This window comes from Mauremys reevesii, linkage group 1 (assembly GCF_016161935.1).
Source record: "Mauremys reevesii isolate NIE-2019 linkage group 1, ASM1616193v1, whole genome shotgun sequence".
Classification (NCBI taxonomy): domain Eukaryota; kingdom Metazoa; phylum Chordata; order Testudines; family Geoemydidae; genus Mauremys; species Mauremys reevesii.
Genome location: NC_052623.1, coordinates 317,364,152 through 317,380,420, shown reverse-complemented (window position 1 = coordinate 317,380,420; position 16,269 = coordinate 317,364,152). Strand labels below are relative to the sequence as shown.

The window sequence follows — 16,269 nt, the reverse complement described above, 5'->3', positions numbered from 1 at the left end:
TAGCCCTAGAATCCTTGAAGGAGTGCAGAGTTTCATCCATTTTGTCTTTAAAAAAAAAAAAAAAACAGCCCATCGTCGAGGGTAAGACCTCTATGTCCTGCTGCATATCTGGAGCAATTCCAGAACTCTGCAGCCAGGATGACCTTCTCATGGTTACCATGAAGGCCGTTACATTGGCTGAAGCGTCTGCGCCATCTAGCGTGGACTATAGCGCTGTCTTGGCCACAAAGTAGCCTTCCATGATAAACACCTAAAACGTCCCTGGAGGTTTTAGGCAGCTGGTCTGCAAATTTATACATGGCTGACTAATTTACAAAATCATACTTGGACAGTAGTGCCTCCTAGTTGTCAATCTGCATTTGCAGGGAAGAGGAGATACAGATTTATCTACTCAGTGAGTCCATCTTTTTCGAGTCCTTGTGCTTAGGGGTAGACTTAAACCTGCCTTGCTGAGCCCTTGTTGTTAACTGTGGTTACAACCAAGGAATTAGTGGCTGGGTGGGAGTAAAACCCTCAAGTCCCCTGCACCACTAAAAAGTAGTGTTTCTCCAATTGCTTTGTAGTAGGTGGCACTGAAGCCAGCATGCGCCAAACAACCTTTGCATGTTCCTGAAGCATGTCTTTGATGGGGAGAGCCACCCTTCCTGGGCCAGATGGCTGCAGAATATCCAGTAACTTGTGGGTATTTTCCTGCAGGAACTCTGTCTGAATGCCCAGAGAAGCACCCACATATTGCAAAAGGTCTGGTAGGCCCTGAAGTCCTCAGGTACTGGAGGGGAGGAAGAACTGGGCATTGCTGAATCATCCAGGGATGAGGAGGAGGCAGTTAACTCTGCAAGGGCTGGAGCCTGCTCCTGAAGTGGTGGACCTGGATTGAACAAATCCAATTAACCCTCGCCTGGCAGAGCCTCCAGTAGTTGAGCTTGCAATGCATCGATGGCCCCAGCCACCAACCTGCCTAATTATCTCACCTGGGAGTGAGCCGAGACTTCCATGACTGAGGATTGTTCCACTGATTCCATGGGGACCACTGGGCATAGGGGTAGAGCAGTAGTGGCGAGGAGACATCAGGCCATGGGCCCCTCTCTCTACGGCGAGATCATTGCCAATCCTGTACACATGTTGCTCCATAAACAGCCTCCAATTGGGTGATGGAGATCAGAAGGAGGATCCTGACTTGGACACTGAGGCGTCTTGGGATTATGGGAATAAGGATAGAGTCAACCCTGAAGGTGCAGTTTGATGAATCTGTTGCCCAAAACAAAGGAGGAACCAGTGCTGCTGGTGGAAATGGTACTGCCGTCACCAAGTGCACCTCCATTGTTTCCAGTGCTGAACACGATGTCGATTCTCAAATCAGCGGAGGTGGAGGGCAGAGAATGTTGCCACGGCAGCATGCCAAAGAGCTTCCAGTGCTGAGGAGGTCCCTTGTGCTGAGCCCAGTGCTGGCATTGCTTCTACAGTCATTAGCACGGGGAATGTTGGGATGCAGTGCCCACGGACCCAAGGGTTCAACAGCCTATCCAGACAGCAGGGCTGTAAATGTCGTAGCTTGGCCTACATTCTGGACCAAGGGAGAGCTCAGGACAGAAAGGCAGAGGAGGTCTATTGCTGCCTGATATGCTGCTAGTGTGAAAACAGCCGGTGCCATCACAACCTTTGCCAATACTGGATTCAACAGATGTCCCAGCGCCAGAGCTGGAGTCGATGGTATGGGGTCTCTCAATTCCCTACCTGGTAGCAGGGAGCAATTGGAAGGGCCTGCTTCATGCTGTGTGCCAGCAGTAATCCTGTGTCAATCTATACTTTTTGGAGGAGGAGGAAGACTCTCCATGAGGCTGCAGTGGTCTTGACTGGTATTATGAAACCTTTTCCTTGGTGCACTAGACAGAGAATGACTTCGGAGAGGTGCCAGCTCCAAAGTGTGAAACAGCCCTCTCTGAACCTGAGGGTAACCTCCGATCCCACACAGACCTCAGTGCCATTGCAGGCCAAATGGCCTGTTTGAGAAGCTGCTGCTGTAAGTGAATATCCCTTGCCATCTTATTGTGTTTTGTGAACTACACCTCTACCCCAATATAACACGAATTTGGATATAATGTGGTAAAGCAGTGCTCCGGGGGGCAGGGCTGCGCACTCCAGTGGATCAAAGCAAGTTCGATATAACACGGTTTCACCTAGAATACTGTAAGATTTTTTTGGCTCCCGAGGACAGTGTTCTATCAAGGTAGAGGTGTATTTGCAAATAAACACGGCTCCTTGACACAGGCTTCACCTAAGCAAAGCAACACCTAGTGTGGGGATTGTTGTTGGGGATTGTTCGCTCATGCAACAGACAATGTTTGAATCCTGGTGAGAGTATCATCAGGGAAAAACTAACTAAGCATAACTAACTCTCACTAAGGTACTAACTACAATATATACAACTAGAATAAGTCACTAAAAGAGAGATGAATTGTGAGGTTAAAAACCACACGAGCTCTGACTGTGGTCACAGGCAGTAAGAAGGAACTGAGGGGAGTCATGATGGTGCCACCTCATCTAGCCAGGGGAGGGGCTATGGCCACGAGGTGCAAGCACCATCCTTCTGCGGTTACTGGTAGGCACGATTCTCTGGCTCTGGTGTGCTGGGCACATGCATGTGGAATACATGGCTCCATCTACTTGAAGAAGAATTGAACTTGGGAAATCCGGTGTATTTCCCTTACAGTACAGAGTGCTGTAACTTCAGTCTTTGTGGTTTTATGGACAACTGATCACTCAAACGTTGCATTCTCTTGATAGGTACCTATTTGTGAAGAAATCTATAGCCAAATTAAAGGGAAATTCTTCTAACTTTTTTTGTGTTGAATAAAAACATGGTAAATTAAACATTCACAAAACTTTGACTACACAGAGAATTTAGTATGACCCAAAGAATGTACTTAGAACTTTACTGCCCTTTTCATTCACATTTGTACAGGTATTTTCATTTGCCATATGTTTCAATTGAATTAATGGAAAAATATGGAAGCCCGCCAGTCACCAAAATACCTCTGGTATCCCCTGAGAGAGTTAACCAGAGCCTAACTTTGTAGCCTAGCAGAAAATTACTTGTCTTTTATTTTAAAGGTTATTGAGTTTAAATCCTGTTGTGGGTCAGGGCCGCCCGGGGGGGGCAAGAGGGGCAATTTGCCCAGGGCCCCTGTGGGCCCCCACGAGAGTTTTTCGGGGCCCCTGGAGTGGGGTCCTTCACTCGCTCCGGGGGGCCCGGAAAACTCTTGCGGGGCCGGGCCCAGGAGCGAATTACCGCCGAAGCGGGACCCGCCGCCGAAGTTCAGCTCGGTCTTCGGCGGTAATTCAGGTCCCGGAACGGAAGAGCCCCCCGCCGCCGAAGACCCCAGGCCCCCGGAATCCTCTGGGCGGCCCTGTTGTGGGTTGTATTTTTACTCAAAATTCTTGGCAGACAGACTATAACTCAGGGAACTAGTAGAGGAATATGGAACCTTTAATCTCTAATTACTGGTTCAGATACAGTCACAGTAACAAAGTTACTATCAACTGATTGCTGTTCCGTGCCCAATCTGAAATGAGCTGGTGTCTACCAGAACTGGCACTAAGTAATGCCTTTATTTGCAGTCTCAGCAGAGGTGGATTGCATCATAGATTGAAGGACTTTAATAGATGGTATTTTGACATCAGTGTGGGGGAACAATAGTGGACCATTGTGTTGCAGCTCAAGTTGCTGCTGTTGTGTCGGCATGGATACTGCCCTTCAGAAGCAAATTCTCCAATGGGGTTTGTGAAATTGGACTGAAAATAACTGACCAGAGAAGTAAACTGATTAAAATTTAAAGCATATCAGAAAAACATGCTCCTTAAGAAGTGAGCACAAACTGAGATCCCAATTCAGGAGAGCACTCTATTCAGGCTAGCATGTAAGCACATCCTAAAGTCTCACTGTGAAGTCAGTGGGACTTGAGCAGGTGCCTAAATTTAGACACATGCTTAAGTGCTTTCTGGCATCAGAGCCTAAGAGTAGCTATGGCACCTTATTTCTGCAGCCTTCTCGAACCCCATCTCATGGTCATCTAATTTGTTTTCACCCACATTTGTTTCTTTTTAACTTGTTAGCTGTTTATTACAGGGACCTTATTTGTATGTTCTTTGGACTGTCCAACATATCTTTGGGTGCAGTGAAATAACTTTTTATCATAGATTGCTGCCATTGTATACTCTGCCATTGCAGTGTAACTGCACTCTGAGTGCTGAAACTTTTTACACATCTCATTTATTTTTTTATTGTGCTTTTTTAACTTTTTTTGCATTTCTTTCATGTGACCAATGAAAACAGGACTAGTTGCTTTCACTTTCTCATATCCTAGTTAATTGGAATTGGAAACATTTCCATTGGTTGTATATTTATAAAAAAGCATAACATTTGGGCCAAATTCTATAGTATTACTGGAAGAATATAGAGTCCTTATTGGTCAAAATTGTGTTTAAATCTTTATCTGAACAGAGACTATATCCTAGTTACTAGGACCTAGTACATAAGTGCCTGCCTTTTACTTCAAATGTATTGAGATGAAATCTTGTTAAAGTTGTATGTTTTATTAAAACTTCCATAAACATTTTGTATCCTTAGGGTCAATTCTTACCACTTCTTAAAACAAATAAACTTGCCAAAAATGTACTTAATTTTATTTCTTGATAATTTAAGAAAACATTAACAGTCCAGCCATATAAACATGGTTAGTCTATCAAAAATAGCCATAATAGAAGAAGTCAGCTGACCAAGTTAAGCAGGGAACAATTAAGGATGACTCCGTTCCCTAGCCTCAATTCAGAGCTTCCATAAAAGCATAATCATAGATTCCCAGGCCAGAAAGGACTATTACGATCATCTAGTCTGAATTCTTGTAAGGCATAGGTCCTAGAACTTCCCCAGAACAATTCCCAGAGCATATCTTTTTGAAAAACATCCAATCTTGATTTAAAAATGGTCAGTGATGGAGAATCCACCAAGATGATTGGTAAATTGTTACAATTATTAATTACTCATTGTTAAAAATGTATGCCTTATTTCCAGTCTGAATTTGTTTAGCTTCAATTTCCAGCAATTTAATTGTTACACCTTTCTCCGCTAAACTGAAGTGTCCATTATTAAATACGTTTCCCCATGTGGGTACTTAGAGACTAATCAAATCACCCCTTCCCATTTCTTTAAGCTAAATAGATTGAGCCCTTTAAGTCTATCACTATAATGCATGTTTTATAATCCTTTAATCATTCTTATGACTCTTCTCTGAACCCTCTCCTATTTATCAACATCCTTCTTGACTTGTGAGCACTAGAACTGGACAAAGTATTCCAGCAGCAGTTGCACCATTGCCAAATGCAAAAGTAAAATAGCATCTCCATTCCTGTTCAAATTCCCGTTTATGCATCTGAAGATCTCATTAGCTCTTTTGGCCACAGTGTCACACTTGGGAGTTTGTGTTCAGCTGATTACCCAATTGCCACCACCTCCAAATCTTTTTCAGAGTCACTGTTTCCCAGGGTAGAGTCCCCCATCCTGTAAAGTATGGCCTAGATTCTTTGTTCCCAGATGTATACATTTACATCTAGCTGTGTTAAAACAGCTTGCTTCCAGTTTACCAAGTGATCTAGATCACTCTGAATCTCATCATTTTTTTTTACCACTCCCCTAATTTTTGGTCATCTGCAGACTTTATCAGTGATTACTTTTTCTTCCAGGTTATTGATAAAAATGTTAATTAGTGTAGGGCCAAGAACCAGCCCATACAGGACCCCATGGGAAACAGATTTCAAAATGTAACTGTAAATGGGGAATCACCACCATGTGGCTCTATCAGCCACTTTTGAATCAATTTAATGCGTCTCATCTTAATTTTATATTCTAGTTTTGTAATCAAAGTATTATGTGGTACCAAGTGAAAAGTCTAAGTATATTATATCCACACCAAGTTAGTTTGACAGGACCTGTTTTCCATCAACCTGTATTGATTTACATTAATTACATTACCCTCCTTTACTTCATCATTAATGGAGTCCCATATCTGCCTGAGGTCATTAGCTTGCTGGGGTCAGTGTCAGGCTGATGGGCCTATAATTACCTGGGACATCCCATTTAACCCTTTTAAAAATTGGCACAACATTAGCTTTCTTCCAGCCTTCTGGAACTTTCCCAGTGCTCCAAGACTAGTTGAAAGTAAACGTTAATGTCCAGCAAGCTCCTCAACCAGCTCTTCTAAAATTTTTCTATGCAAGTTATGTGGACCTGCTCATTTTAAAAATGTATGACTAATGTAGCGTCTGTTTAACAACCTGCAGAGACGTGAGTGGAATGGAAAGTGTGTTGTCACAATATAATGAGACTACATCATCTGTTTTTCCCCTCCAAATACAGAATTTAAATATTTATTGAACACTTCTGCCTCTTGTGGTGTTGATCATTCTATCATTTCCATCTACTAATGGACCAACATCGTTGTCAGGATCCTTTTTGTTTCTGATATATTTTTAAAAACTCCTTATTATCCTTAACTCTGATCATAAATTTCTTCTTGTGTCCCTTGATTTTCCTTATCAGTTTTCTATAGTTCCTAACTTCTGATTTATAGTCATTACCACCAACTTTTCAGTATTGCCTTTTAAAAAATATGAAATGCTTGTATCAGAAGTTTGTCATAATTCTGATGTAAACATTTTTTTATTTTGTTTCAGTTTAATGAGTGGTGTAAAGAATAATGTTGGCAGAGGAATAAATATAGCTTTGATAAATGGTAAGTCATATTTTAAATGTACAAAGTATTTTCATTTAAAGACCATTTTTCAAATAGTTCTTAAGGCATTTAGGGAGGGCGGGAGAAAGACCGCCAGGAGACAAAGAGAGAGAGAGAAGAAAAAGTGAGGGAGGGGAGTCATAGGAAGCAAACCCTCAGATTTATATTGAAAGTAATGTTGCAAAAAATCTCTTAATTATAGTTTAGTTTAGAAATGCAGTGTGGAAAACTTCAAATTTTAGTTCAATTCTTCTCTAAAAATTTTACTGTAAAATGGGTTCACAGGCTCCATGTTTATTTTATCTCAGTGATTATCAGCTAATATATGTTCTGTTTACATGTAAAATGGAAAAAAACCTGCCATGCTTCCAAAGTCAAGTAGTGCTCTTTATTTGTTAATGTGACACCACCAGTAGTAAAGATTCCGTGAGCCAAATTCTTCTTGCACTTGTTTTCAGTGGAGCTTAGTTAAAAGTTCCATTGATAATGCCAGAATAGAATCAGTCATTCTTTCATAACTAAGTTTCATGCCATGATTCCACAGCCACAAATCTTTCCACCAAATGTTACTTATTACAAGATTATGTTCTATCCAGCTAATGTGCTTATGCCTCAATCTTAAACTGTCTCCATCTGACCAGAGACCAAAATATGGCAGTTAGGTAGGGAGCAGCTGAAATGCCCTGCTATCTTCTACAATGCAGTTATGATGTAGTTTTTTGTATTTTCAGTGCATATCAAAAACTGACTGTGGAACAGCATAAAATAAACTCAGATCAAAATGAACAGGTTGTAGTATTAATTTTCGTATCTAATTCATTGAAATCCTCTGTGTGTTTAATTTAAATGAAGCTGCCATGGAATTTCCAGTCAGCTGCAAAAAGTGCCCTGTTTTCCACACACTCATTGCTATTAGGGATAAAAAGTAGTGAAAGCTAATTTTTTTTTTTATTAAATACAGGAACCAGTACGAATGTGCCATTTTTTTTACTGTTCTTAAAATTGAAAAAAACCACTCATCTTTCTACTGCTGCATGAGTAGCTCTGTCACTAAGACGGCAGTGCTGCTCTTTGTCTGTCTTGTGCATAGTAGTACAGTAATAGGCAGTTACGGTGTTGTTTTCATGGAAGAGAACATACCAGCTGAGAATTAGTATGGTATTTTTTTGCAGGCTCTCAAATCTATAATGTTGAATATATTCTTAAAAGAACTTTGGATAGAGAGAGATAATGTAAGCTTTTTTTTCTAGGCAAAACAGGAGAAGCATTGGACACCAAGTTCTTCGACATGTGGGGAGGAGGTAAGTGTTTGTGAATTGTTTCTTGTATAAAAATAATGTTGAATGGCAAAAATAAATTGCTTCTGATTACATTTTAAATGTTCGAATTGAGTAGTTATGTAGTTATTTCATATACACTACTATAGTCGTGAGGGTAGGAGAGAAATAGAATAGAAGCACAAATATCTTCTATCTGTACACATGCACATAAAGGCATTTGCCCTCCTGACTAATGATCCCCCTAATGGCAATTCTAACAGCAGACTCAAGAAGCCATCGTATGCCAAAATGGCATGTAAACTCTACTAGTAAGAGTTATTGTAGTGCTAATAAATCGGTTTCCTAAATGACTAACACACAGCTCTTGGGTTATATAATTTTGGCTTTTTTTCCCACTAGACTAATTTGGTATTTAGCACTTTCCCAATTTGAGCTACCATAGCTTCAGTTTATTGCCACCATTTTGAATTTAAATGGAAACAAACCCCAGTTTCACCTATTATGTGTAGTAAAATACCTGCAGCTATAAAATTAAGGTACAGTTTCTCTGATGCTCTAGTCATCTTTTCCCCCACTTAATTTTCATGTGTTAAACTGTGTATAAGGAATATCTCAATGTTGAATTAGCACTGCAGAAGGAATAGTGTCTTGTCTAGATTTGTTATGGTAATTGTATTATGCGGTAATTTTGTGTATTCTGTCTCTGTTCAGATGTGGCACCATTTATTGACTTCCTAAAGTCCATTCAAGATGGAACTGTAGTGTTAATGGGAACCTATGATGATGGTGCAACCAAGTATGTATTGACCAAATATAGTAAATGTGGCATATCCTGCATTTTTAAATACTTAACATATATGTATGTGTACTGAAAAAAACCTAAACTGTTCCTAAAACATGTTTGAAGAAGTTTTGCTTCTGGGAAAATATCATTGACGCTATCCTTTATGGGAAAGTTTCTTAATTTTTATGATCTTGTAACCTGAAGAGTGAATACTCCAGGCTGTGCAGAAATAAAGCATACAGTAGAACCTCAGAGCTACAGACATCTTGGAAATGGAGGTTGTTCGTAACTCTGAAATGTTCATAACTCTGAACAAAACTTTAGGGTTGTTCTTTCAAAAGTTTACAACGGAACATTGACTTCGTAGAGCTTTGAACCATGACTGTGCAGAAGAAAAATGCGACTTTCCCTTTATTTTTTAGTAGTTTACATTTAACACAGTACTGTGCTGTATTTTGTGTGTGTGTCTCCCTACTGCTGCCTGATTGTGTACCTCTGGTTCCAAATGAGGTATGTGGTTGACTGGTCCGTTCATAACTCTAGTGTTTGTAACTCTGAGGTTCTACTGTATTTAGTATGCAACATGTGTAGCAGTTATGATTATAAAGCCTTTTAGGTTAAAAGGAGCAATGAATTGGGTATCAAATGGGCTTTTTGCAATGAAGGTGTCCCATGCACAACTTTGACAGTGGTTTGAGTATTAGCCTGCTAAACCCAGGGTTGTGAATTCAGTCCTTTAGGGGCCCATTTCCTGCCCCTAAAGGGAAAAACTCTGTCGGGATTGGTCCTGCTTTGAGCAGGGGGTTGGACTAGATGACCTCCTGAGGTCCCTTCCAACCCTGAGATTCTAAATAACTACATATGTAATGTATTAGGGGGTAGCCGTGTTAGTCTATATCCACAAAAACAACAAGGAGTCCAGTGGTACCTTATAGACTAACAGATTTATTTGTGCATAAGCTTTCATGGGTTAAAAAACCTCACTTCTTCAAATGCAGATATGTAATGTCTGTCTGTTTGCCATTACCATATCAATAGATTGTGCAAGTTCATTTTTTTTTGTTCTAAAGTTAATGAGTTCTTTGATTTCATATTAGGTCCATGGTTTGAGCATACATTGCAGGTGCAGTTGTTTCAGTTTTGCATACATGAATATACATCTATCTCAGGTTTCATCTAATCGTTCTCAAGCTCAGGCCCTAAATGTTGTTTAAACCAACACAAGCAAATAAGTCAAGAGTTAAGGTTGTCATCATGACTATTAGTTGATTCCCTTTTGCTTAAGTATTGTAATTGCCAGTGTATGTGACTGAGGTGGTGGCATTTGCACTATATCAGTAAGCTACAATAGGTTATGCTTTAGTAAACTGTTGGTCTACACAAGGAGATGATGTGAAGCAAACAGTCAAACCACCAGAGTGTTCACCAACAGCAAAGTAATGCAGACTCTGATGTGTTTTATTGCTATTAGGTTATAGGTTATCTATTATTTCCATTTTTAAAGCTAAATAGCCATTACAAATAATTTTATGCAACCTATACTTCAACTATGAAAAATAATTCCTTGTGGAAGAAGAGTATGAGAACAAACAAAAAAGTTGTGAGCAACTTTTTCCTAATTAGGAAATAAATTAAGTATTCAAAACATTTTTTGTAAATATTTTTCAAGTTCTGTTAACCCATCCCCCTCCAGCCCAGCTGTTCTTTCAGTAGCAGATCATGGCACAATAGCCACTTTCTATGGTAAAACCTAGATTTATAATATTGAACTGTTCCCAAATTAGGTTGTACAATAGAGTGGATTAAAAGTGGCTGCTTATTCCAAACTACTAGTGCTAGGGAAAGAAGGCAGTTAAAAATTATCACTTTTCTCCTCCTAACCTCCTTCTGCTTCTCCCCCACTCCTGAAGGTGTGTCTTCCACCATCCCCTCCCCTTTTGACTAGCTGCCTGTTGCACGTTTTTCCCTTCATGATATTTAATAATATGGATGCAGAGATATCTTTTGTTTTGTTTCAGTAATCATATCCCAGCTGTGTACTTGCGAGAGCTGGTATCTAAGTGTGACGACAGCCAAAAAAAAAAAAAAAAAAGCAGCAGCTCAACAGGTCAATAGGAATGTGGGTTTGGGCGGTCCATGTCAATACCCAGACTCTAATGTTCACTAGTAACTTCATATGAATAACAAAAACCTCATCAGTATTGCATCCTGGTAATAGTAAATGCAAACATTTTCAACAAAATCTGTGCCTTATCTGTAGAGCTGCATTAGTGGGATGTAACCGTCTAAATATTCTGTACAATCACAGGACAGTAGCCCATAAATTAACTCAATTTGGTGTGCCCAAAGCTCTGGCTTAATGTGATGTATTTTGAATTCATACCATATGATTGTACCACATTAGTTAGTAGTAATCAAAAGTTTTGTGGAGTGCTCAGAAATTGAAAATGAGCTAAATTACTGGCCAAAATATAGTAGCTGGCAGGAGAAAAAAGGGTTGCCTCATAAATTTGAAATAAAATGTTCTTTATCTTGTTATATCATCATTTTATCTTCCCTGCTATAACTGGTTTGTTTAGATCTAGAGCCATAATTATGGCAAAGGGCAGCATCATTAATTTTAAATTGGGACCTGAGCAATCATACGTTTCATCTTTCACGTAATTGTGATCAGACTAAATGGCCTGCTTTATGATATCCAAGCATTCAAAATATAAAATCAAAACCTAGAGAAAAGCATACAAAAGATAAATAATTCATCTGGTTGATTTGTAATCTACAGTCTATCAGGCCTACCTTGGAAAGGCTGTTTGATTGAGAGTGATACTATTCCAAAAATTGTTCTCTATAGATATGGGCTGAGCAGGTGGTGATCAGATCCTGATCCAGATTTCACGTGTGCTTAATTTTGAGCATGAGTAGTCCCACTGAACTCAGTGGAAGTACTAACATTTTTTAAGTTAAGCATGTGCATAGATCCTTGCAGCACTGGAGGCCTTGGTTTTTGCAAGTTTGGATCCGCCTGCTGGACATGTGAGATTTTGGCATCAAATGGTAGAAATCTCATTCGATCAACGGGCCTCATAAAGAGAGGCATTCCCAATTCTAATTGTAACACTAGCCCAAAAACCAACTAACTGGAAATTGTATTGTGTGAATTAGAAGCTGAATTGTGAATTGAGCAATAAAGGATCTAGCTACATAGATTCTATTTTTCACATTTAACACACTTTGCATTTTGTTCAAGGCTTAATGAGGAGGCACGGAAACTGATTGCTGAACTGGGAAGCACGTCTATTACGAACCTTGGTTTTAGAGACAACTGGGTCTTTTGTGGTGGAAAAGGAATTAAGACTAAAAGTCCATTTGAACAGGTTTGTTGCTAATATTACTTTTCAAAGTGTGATAAGTCAATTTGTACTAAGCGAGGCTCAGCCTATTATATGAACATCAATCATTGTCTTACACGTATCACAGTAAATAGTTAGTATTTAAGTTCCACAAATAATTCTTTGAATATTTAACTTCTTTTAAATATACAAAAGGATTCTGTGATATGCACCTTAGAAAAATGATACATAGATCTACATTAAAACTAATAAACTCATGTTACAGAGTTTTAGTTATTCTTACTTTTTAAAAAAACCAGGTAGCTATAATATGGTCATATAGGTCAGTTCAAAAATGGGTGTTTGAAATTCAAAATTTAGGCACCTAAGTAAGTAGCCTAATTTTCAAAAATGCCAATCACCCAACAGATCCCAATTATTTCAAGTTGCTTTTGAAAATAGAACACTTATTTCAGTGCCTACATATAGTCTAAGGCAAGGGGTTCTCACAACAAATTTTTTGGTAGCCTCAGAGTGTGGCCACCAACTCTTGCTGGTGGCTGTGCTGACAATTTTTCCTAAAATACTAAATTAACTTTAGGAAAAACAAAATAAATATGCACGTATACATGTCCAAATCGTAATTTATTTATAGGGTTTTTTCAGACTCCAGTAATAAAAACAATTTACATTTGTCTCTATTCTTTACTGGACCTAAACAGACTAGAAACACCAGCTGCCTGCACTTCCAGAGTTTGTCTCTCCAGAGGGGAGCAGGGCCCAGCCGCTGCTGGAGGCCCTGGGAGAGGGGCCACTGCTTAGAGCCCACCTTCCCCTCTTCCTCCCTCTCCCCGCAATCACAGCCCAGGAGGCTGTGGCCACAAGAAAAGACCATGGTGGTCGCATTTGAGAAACTCTGACTTAAGGAGCCTACTTAGCATCCAATTTTCCAGATTCATGGCTATTAGCAGATATTCTATTGTGGTCATTGATTTTGTATTCATGATTTGGATTAAGATTTAGGTTATATATAGATAAGGGAAAATAATTTATTTTGTCTCTAGTTCTGTCTCAGACCTACAGAGTAGCCTTTGCTAAAGGATGTATATGCATTTCTGGAGGGCATTTTTTTATTATTATTATTAATCAGTGGTAGCCTAGTTTATTATGGTAACAGGACAAATGGTTTTACTTTTAACAATGGATTCATGTTCTCTCTTTATAGCATATAAAGAACAACAAGGATACAAACAAATATGAGGGCTGGCCAGAAGTTGTTGAGATGGAAGGCTGTATCCCTCAGAAGCAAGATTAAAACACAGATTCCAAACAAAGAATGTGAGAGAAAATGCACTTTCTGCTATTATAAGGGAGAGGGCTATGAAGAAGATACTGTGTAATGTAAATATTTTTAAAGCATGCATCCATCTTGTCGGTGTGCGCATGAGCATTGACAGTTTGAATATCAGAATTATTTATTGCTAACGTATCTAGAAATTGTTTTGTAAATAGACCCAAAATAAAAAAGACAGTGAACCATTTCTAAACAGCGTTCCTCAAAGTGCACCATTTAGTTTGCCTATGGTAAATAATGATGTTAGATCTACTGACGAAGAAATTAAGTACCCAGTAAAGGAATGAACTCATACTGAAGGATATTGTACTGTCCTCTAACAAAATATAAATGTTGCTGTGAGTCCTTAACCTTTGTGGAATATGTAGATTTTAGTGAGAAATTAAAGAGCTTTAATTTTTTTAGCCTCTGCCTTTTGATGGCAGCATCACTTTTTATTAAAGATCTATTTGGTTAGTCTAGTACAAATGCTTTAGAATTTTGTTTTGCAGCCCCCCAAAAACCTAATAATCAACAAAATCAGCATACTTTATACAAAAGTGTAGATCAGCCATGAGAAGCACAATTACATTTTTTATTTAAAAAAAGTAAATTATATAAATACTTGTACATGATATTTAAAAAAAAAGCTTGAAGAGATTTGTATTTAACATGGAAATAGTGTTTACTTTGTAGAAGATACTTGGCTTAATAACAGTTCTATGACTTAATTGTTTTGTTTTTATTACAAACAAATAGGCAGGTCTGCCTATGGCTGTTAAGCAATAGTTAACTAGCTGAATGATAGAGCTGTATGATGGAATGCCGTTCTGTTTTAATTCTAGTCCTAGGAGCAAGATTTCCCAGTGAGGAAAGCATGTTAGAAAATGGGCTGTATCCTCATAGGAATTTAGTATATGTAATTATTCACAATTTCACTACTACCTGTACTAGTTCTAATGTGAATCAAGATACTCAGTCAGTACTTAGGATGGGATGTTACAGAGAGCACCACATTTTAAGATATGTATCAATTGGTATTGAAAAATTAGCTAACACTGTTATCTTCATCCCTTTCAGCAATGGATTTTAAAAAACTGGACCAAGTTAAAGTGGCCTTAAACCATAATTCATGTAAGAGTAAATGGAAAACCGAACATTTTCTGTAGAAATTATTTTTTTAAATCACTTATTTTTTAGTAGGGCAGGCTTAGAACTTTTTTCTGAATACAAAGTGAGTACAGTGAAACTGACTATCCAGGCATTTACTGTACAGGAACTAGAGCAGAATTCTATTTAATCTCTTGGAGTTCTATTTACACTGTATGTTCTAGTATAAATGGTCAACATCTTTGAGCAGTACCATAAAAAAAAAAGTCAGGAACTGCAATATGAATCACAAAGAGTGCTATTCAGAATGCTATATAATCAGTATCTTCTGAGACCAACTTAAAACATAATGCACTAAAATCTTTAAAGCAATATAGGGAATGATTACTTTGTTCAGAATAATATCCACCTCTAATACAGGAATGAGTAAGACTGGAATTTGAATTTTTTTCTCTGTCTAACTAGCCTGCTATGTAATGTTTTTCCCTCAACTTTAATGTAGAACAGCAATAAATGCACCTTATACAGTGAAACCATTTGTAAAATATCATGCAAATTTTTAGTTCTTATTTGAGAGAGATTACATCATACGTGTCAATACCATGTATATTTTTTTCATCAAATAAAGTAAAAATCCCCTCAATTCTATAAACTGGAAACTAACTTTATTTCACAATGTGAGATTAATCAAGAAAATGAATGTATAAGCTTTAGTGTTTAGGTAATGGCAAAATACATTTATGTTTGTACTGTGAATATTCCATTTGAAAGAATCTTGAAGATACAATACTTAGGGGTTTATATAGCTATATTAAAAAAAAAAATCCAGTTTGTATATGAATAATCTCTCTAGGCTATTGTCTTACTAGCCTGTGTAATACTATTCTGATATGAGTGCCAACAAAATGACATTCATACGGGGTGTGTCTACACTACAAACTTAAATCAACCTATGTTAGGTTAACGTACTGTTCACACTACCTTTCTTTTGTTGGTGGTGCACATCCTTACCAGGAGCGCATCCACCGACTGAAGATGGGTAACCTGGGGAGCTGAGAGCCAGGGCTCATAGCTCCCTACCGGGAGCCCAGCGGCCCCTTCAAGCTTCTCACCTCCTCGATGGGGGCAGATGGGCGAGGGAGCAACTGCCCAGGCTTCTCATCTCCAGCCCAGTGGGGAGTCTGGAGGCAGCAGGGCTCTCAGCTACGAGCACAAGCAGCAGCCTGGTTGGGAGTGGGAAGCCAATCTGTGGGGCAACCAGGCTCTACCTAGAGCCCACCACGAGCCCCAGGCTTTCTTGTCAATTTCACGGCTCCAGCATGAAGCATGAAATTGACAAGAATGACAGCCAACTTAACGCAATGTCTACATGGACATTGCATTGCCCTAACTACACTGACATAAGCCCTATGCATCTCGTGGAGGTGCAGTTATGATGTTGGTGTAGTAGGGCACTTACATTGGCAGGACAAGGCTGCATTGTGTACCCTGACCTAATTAGGTTGACAGAAGCTGCCTTATGTCGACCTAATTCTGTAACAGACCAATTCTTAGTTTTCATACTAAGTTGACAAATATTACAATGATTGGATAGATGTGCTGAATGTCGAAGGGTATACAAGAAACAGGTTTGTGTTCTAATCTG

At 39.0% G+C, this 16,269-nt stretch overlaps 1 protein-coding gene across 1 annotated transcript in view; it reads left to right on the top strand.

The window, feature by feature from the left end:
- FAM3C (FAM3 metabolism regulating signaling molecule C) overlaps positions 1 to 15,276 on the top strand; it is a 52,612-nt gene extending 37,336 nt beyond the window's left edge. Inside the window, exons 6-10 of the mRNA XM_039519710.1 lie at positions 6,730 to 6,788; positions 8,039 to 8,089; positions 8,780 to 8,864; positions 12,100 to 12,226; positions 13,407 to 15,276. Of these exons, the coding sequence (XP_039375644.1) occupies positions 6,730 to 6,788; positions 8,039 to 8,089; positions 8,780 to 8,864; positions 12,100 to 12,226; positions 13,407 to 13,496 (412 nt within the window). The 3' untranslated portion in view covers positions 13,497 to 15,276. The remainder of the gene's footprint in view (positions 1 to 6,729; positions 6,789 to 8,038; positions 8,090 to 8,779; positions 8,865 to 12,099; positions 12,227 to 13,406) is intronic.
- The last annotated feature ends 993 nt before the right edge of the window (positions 15,277 to 16,269 follow it).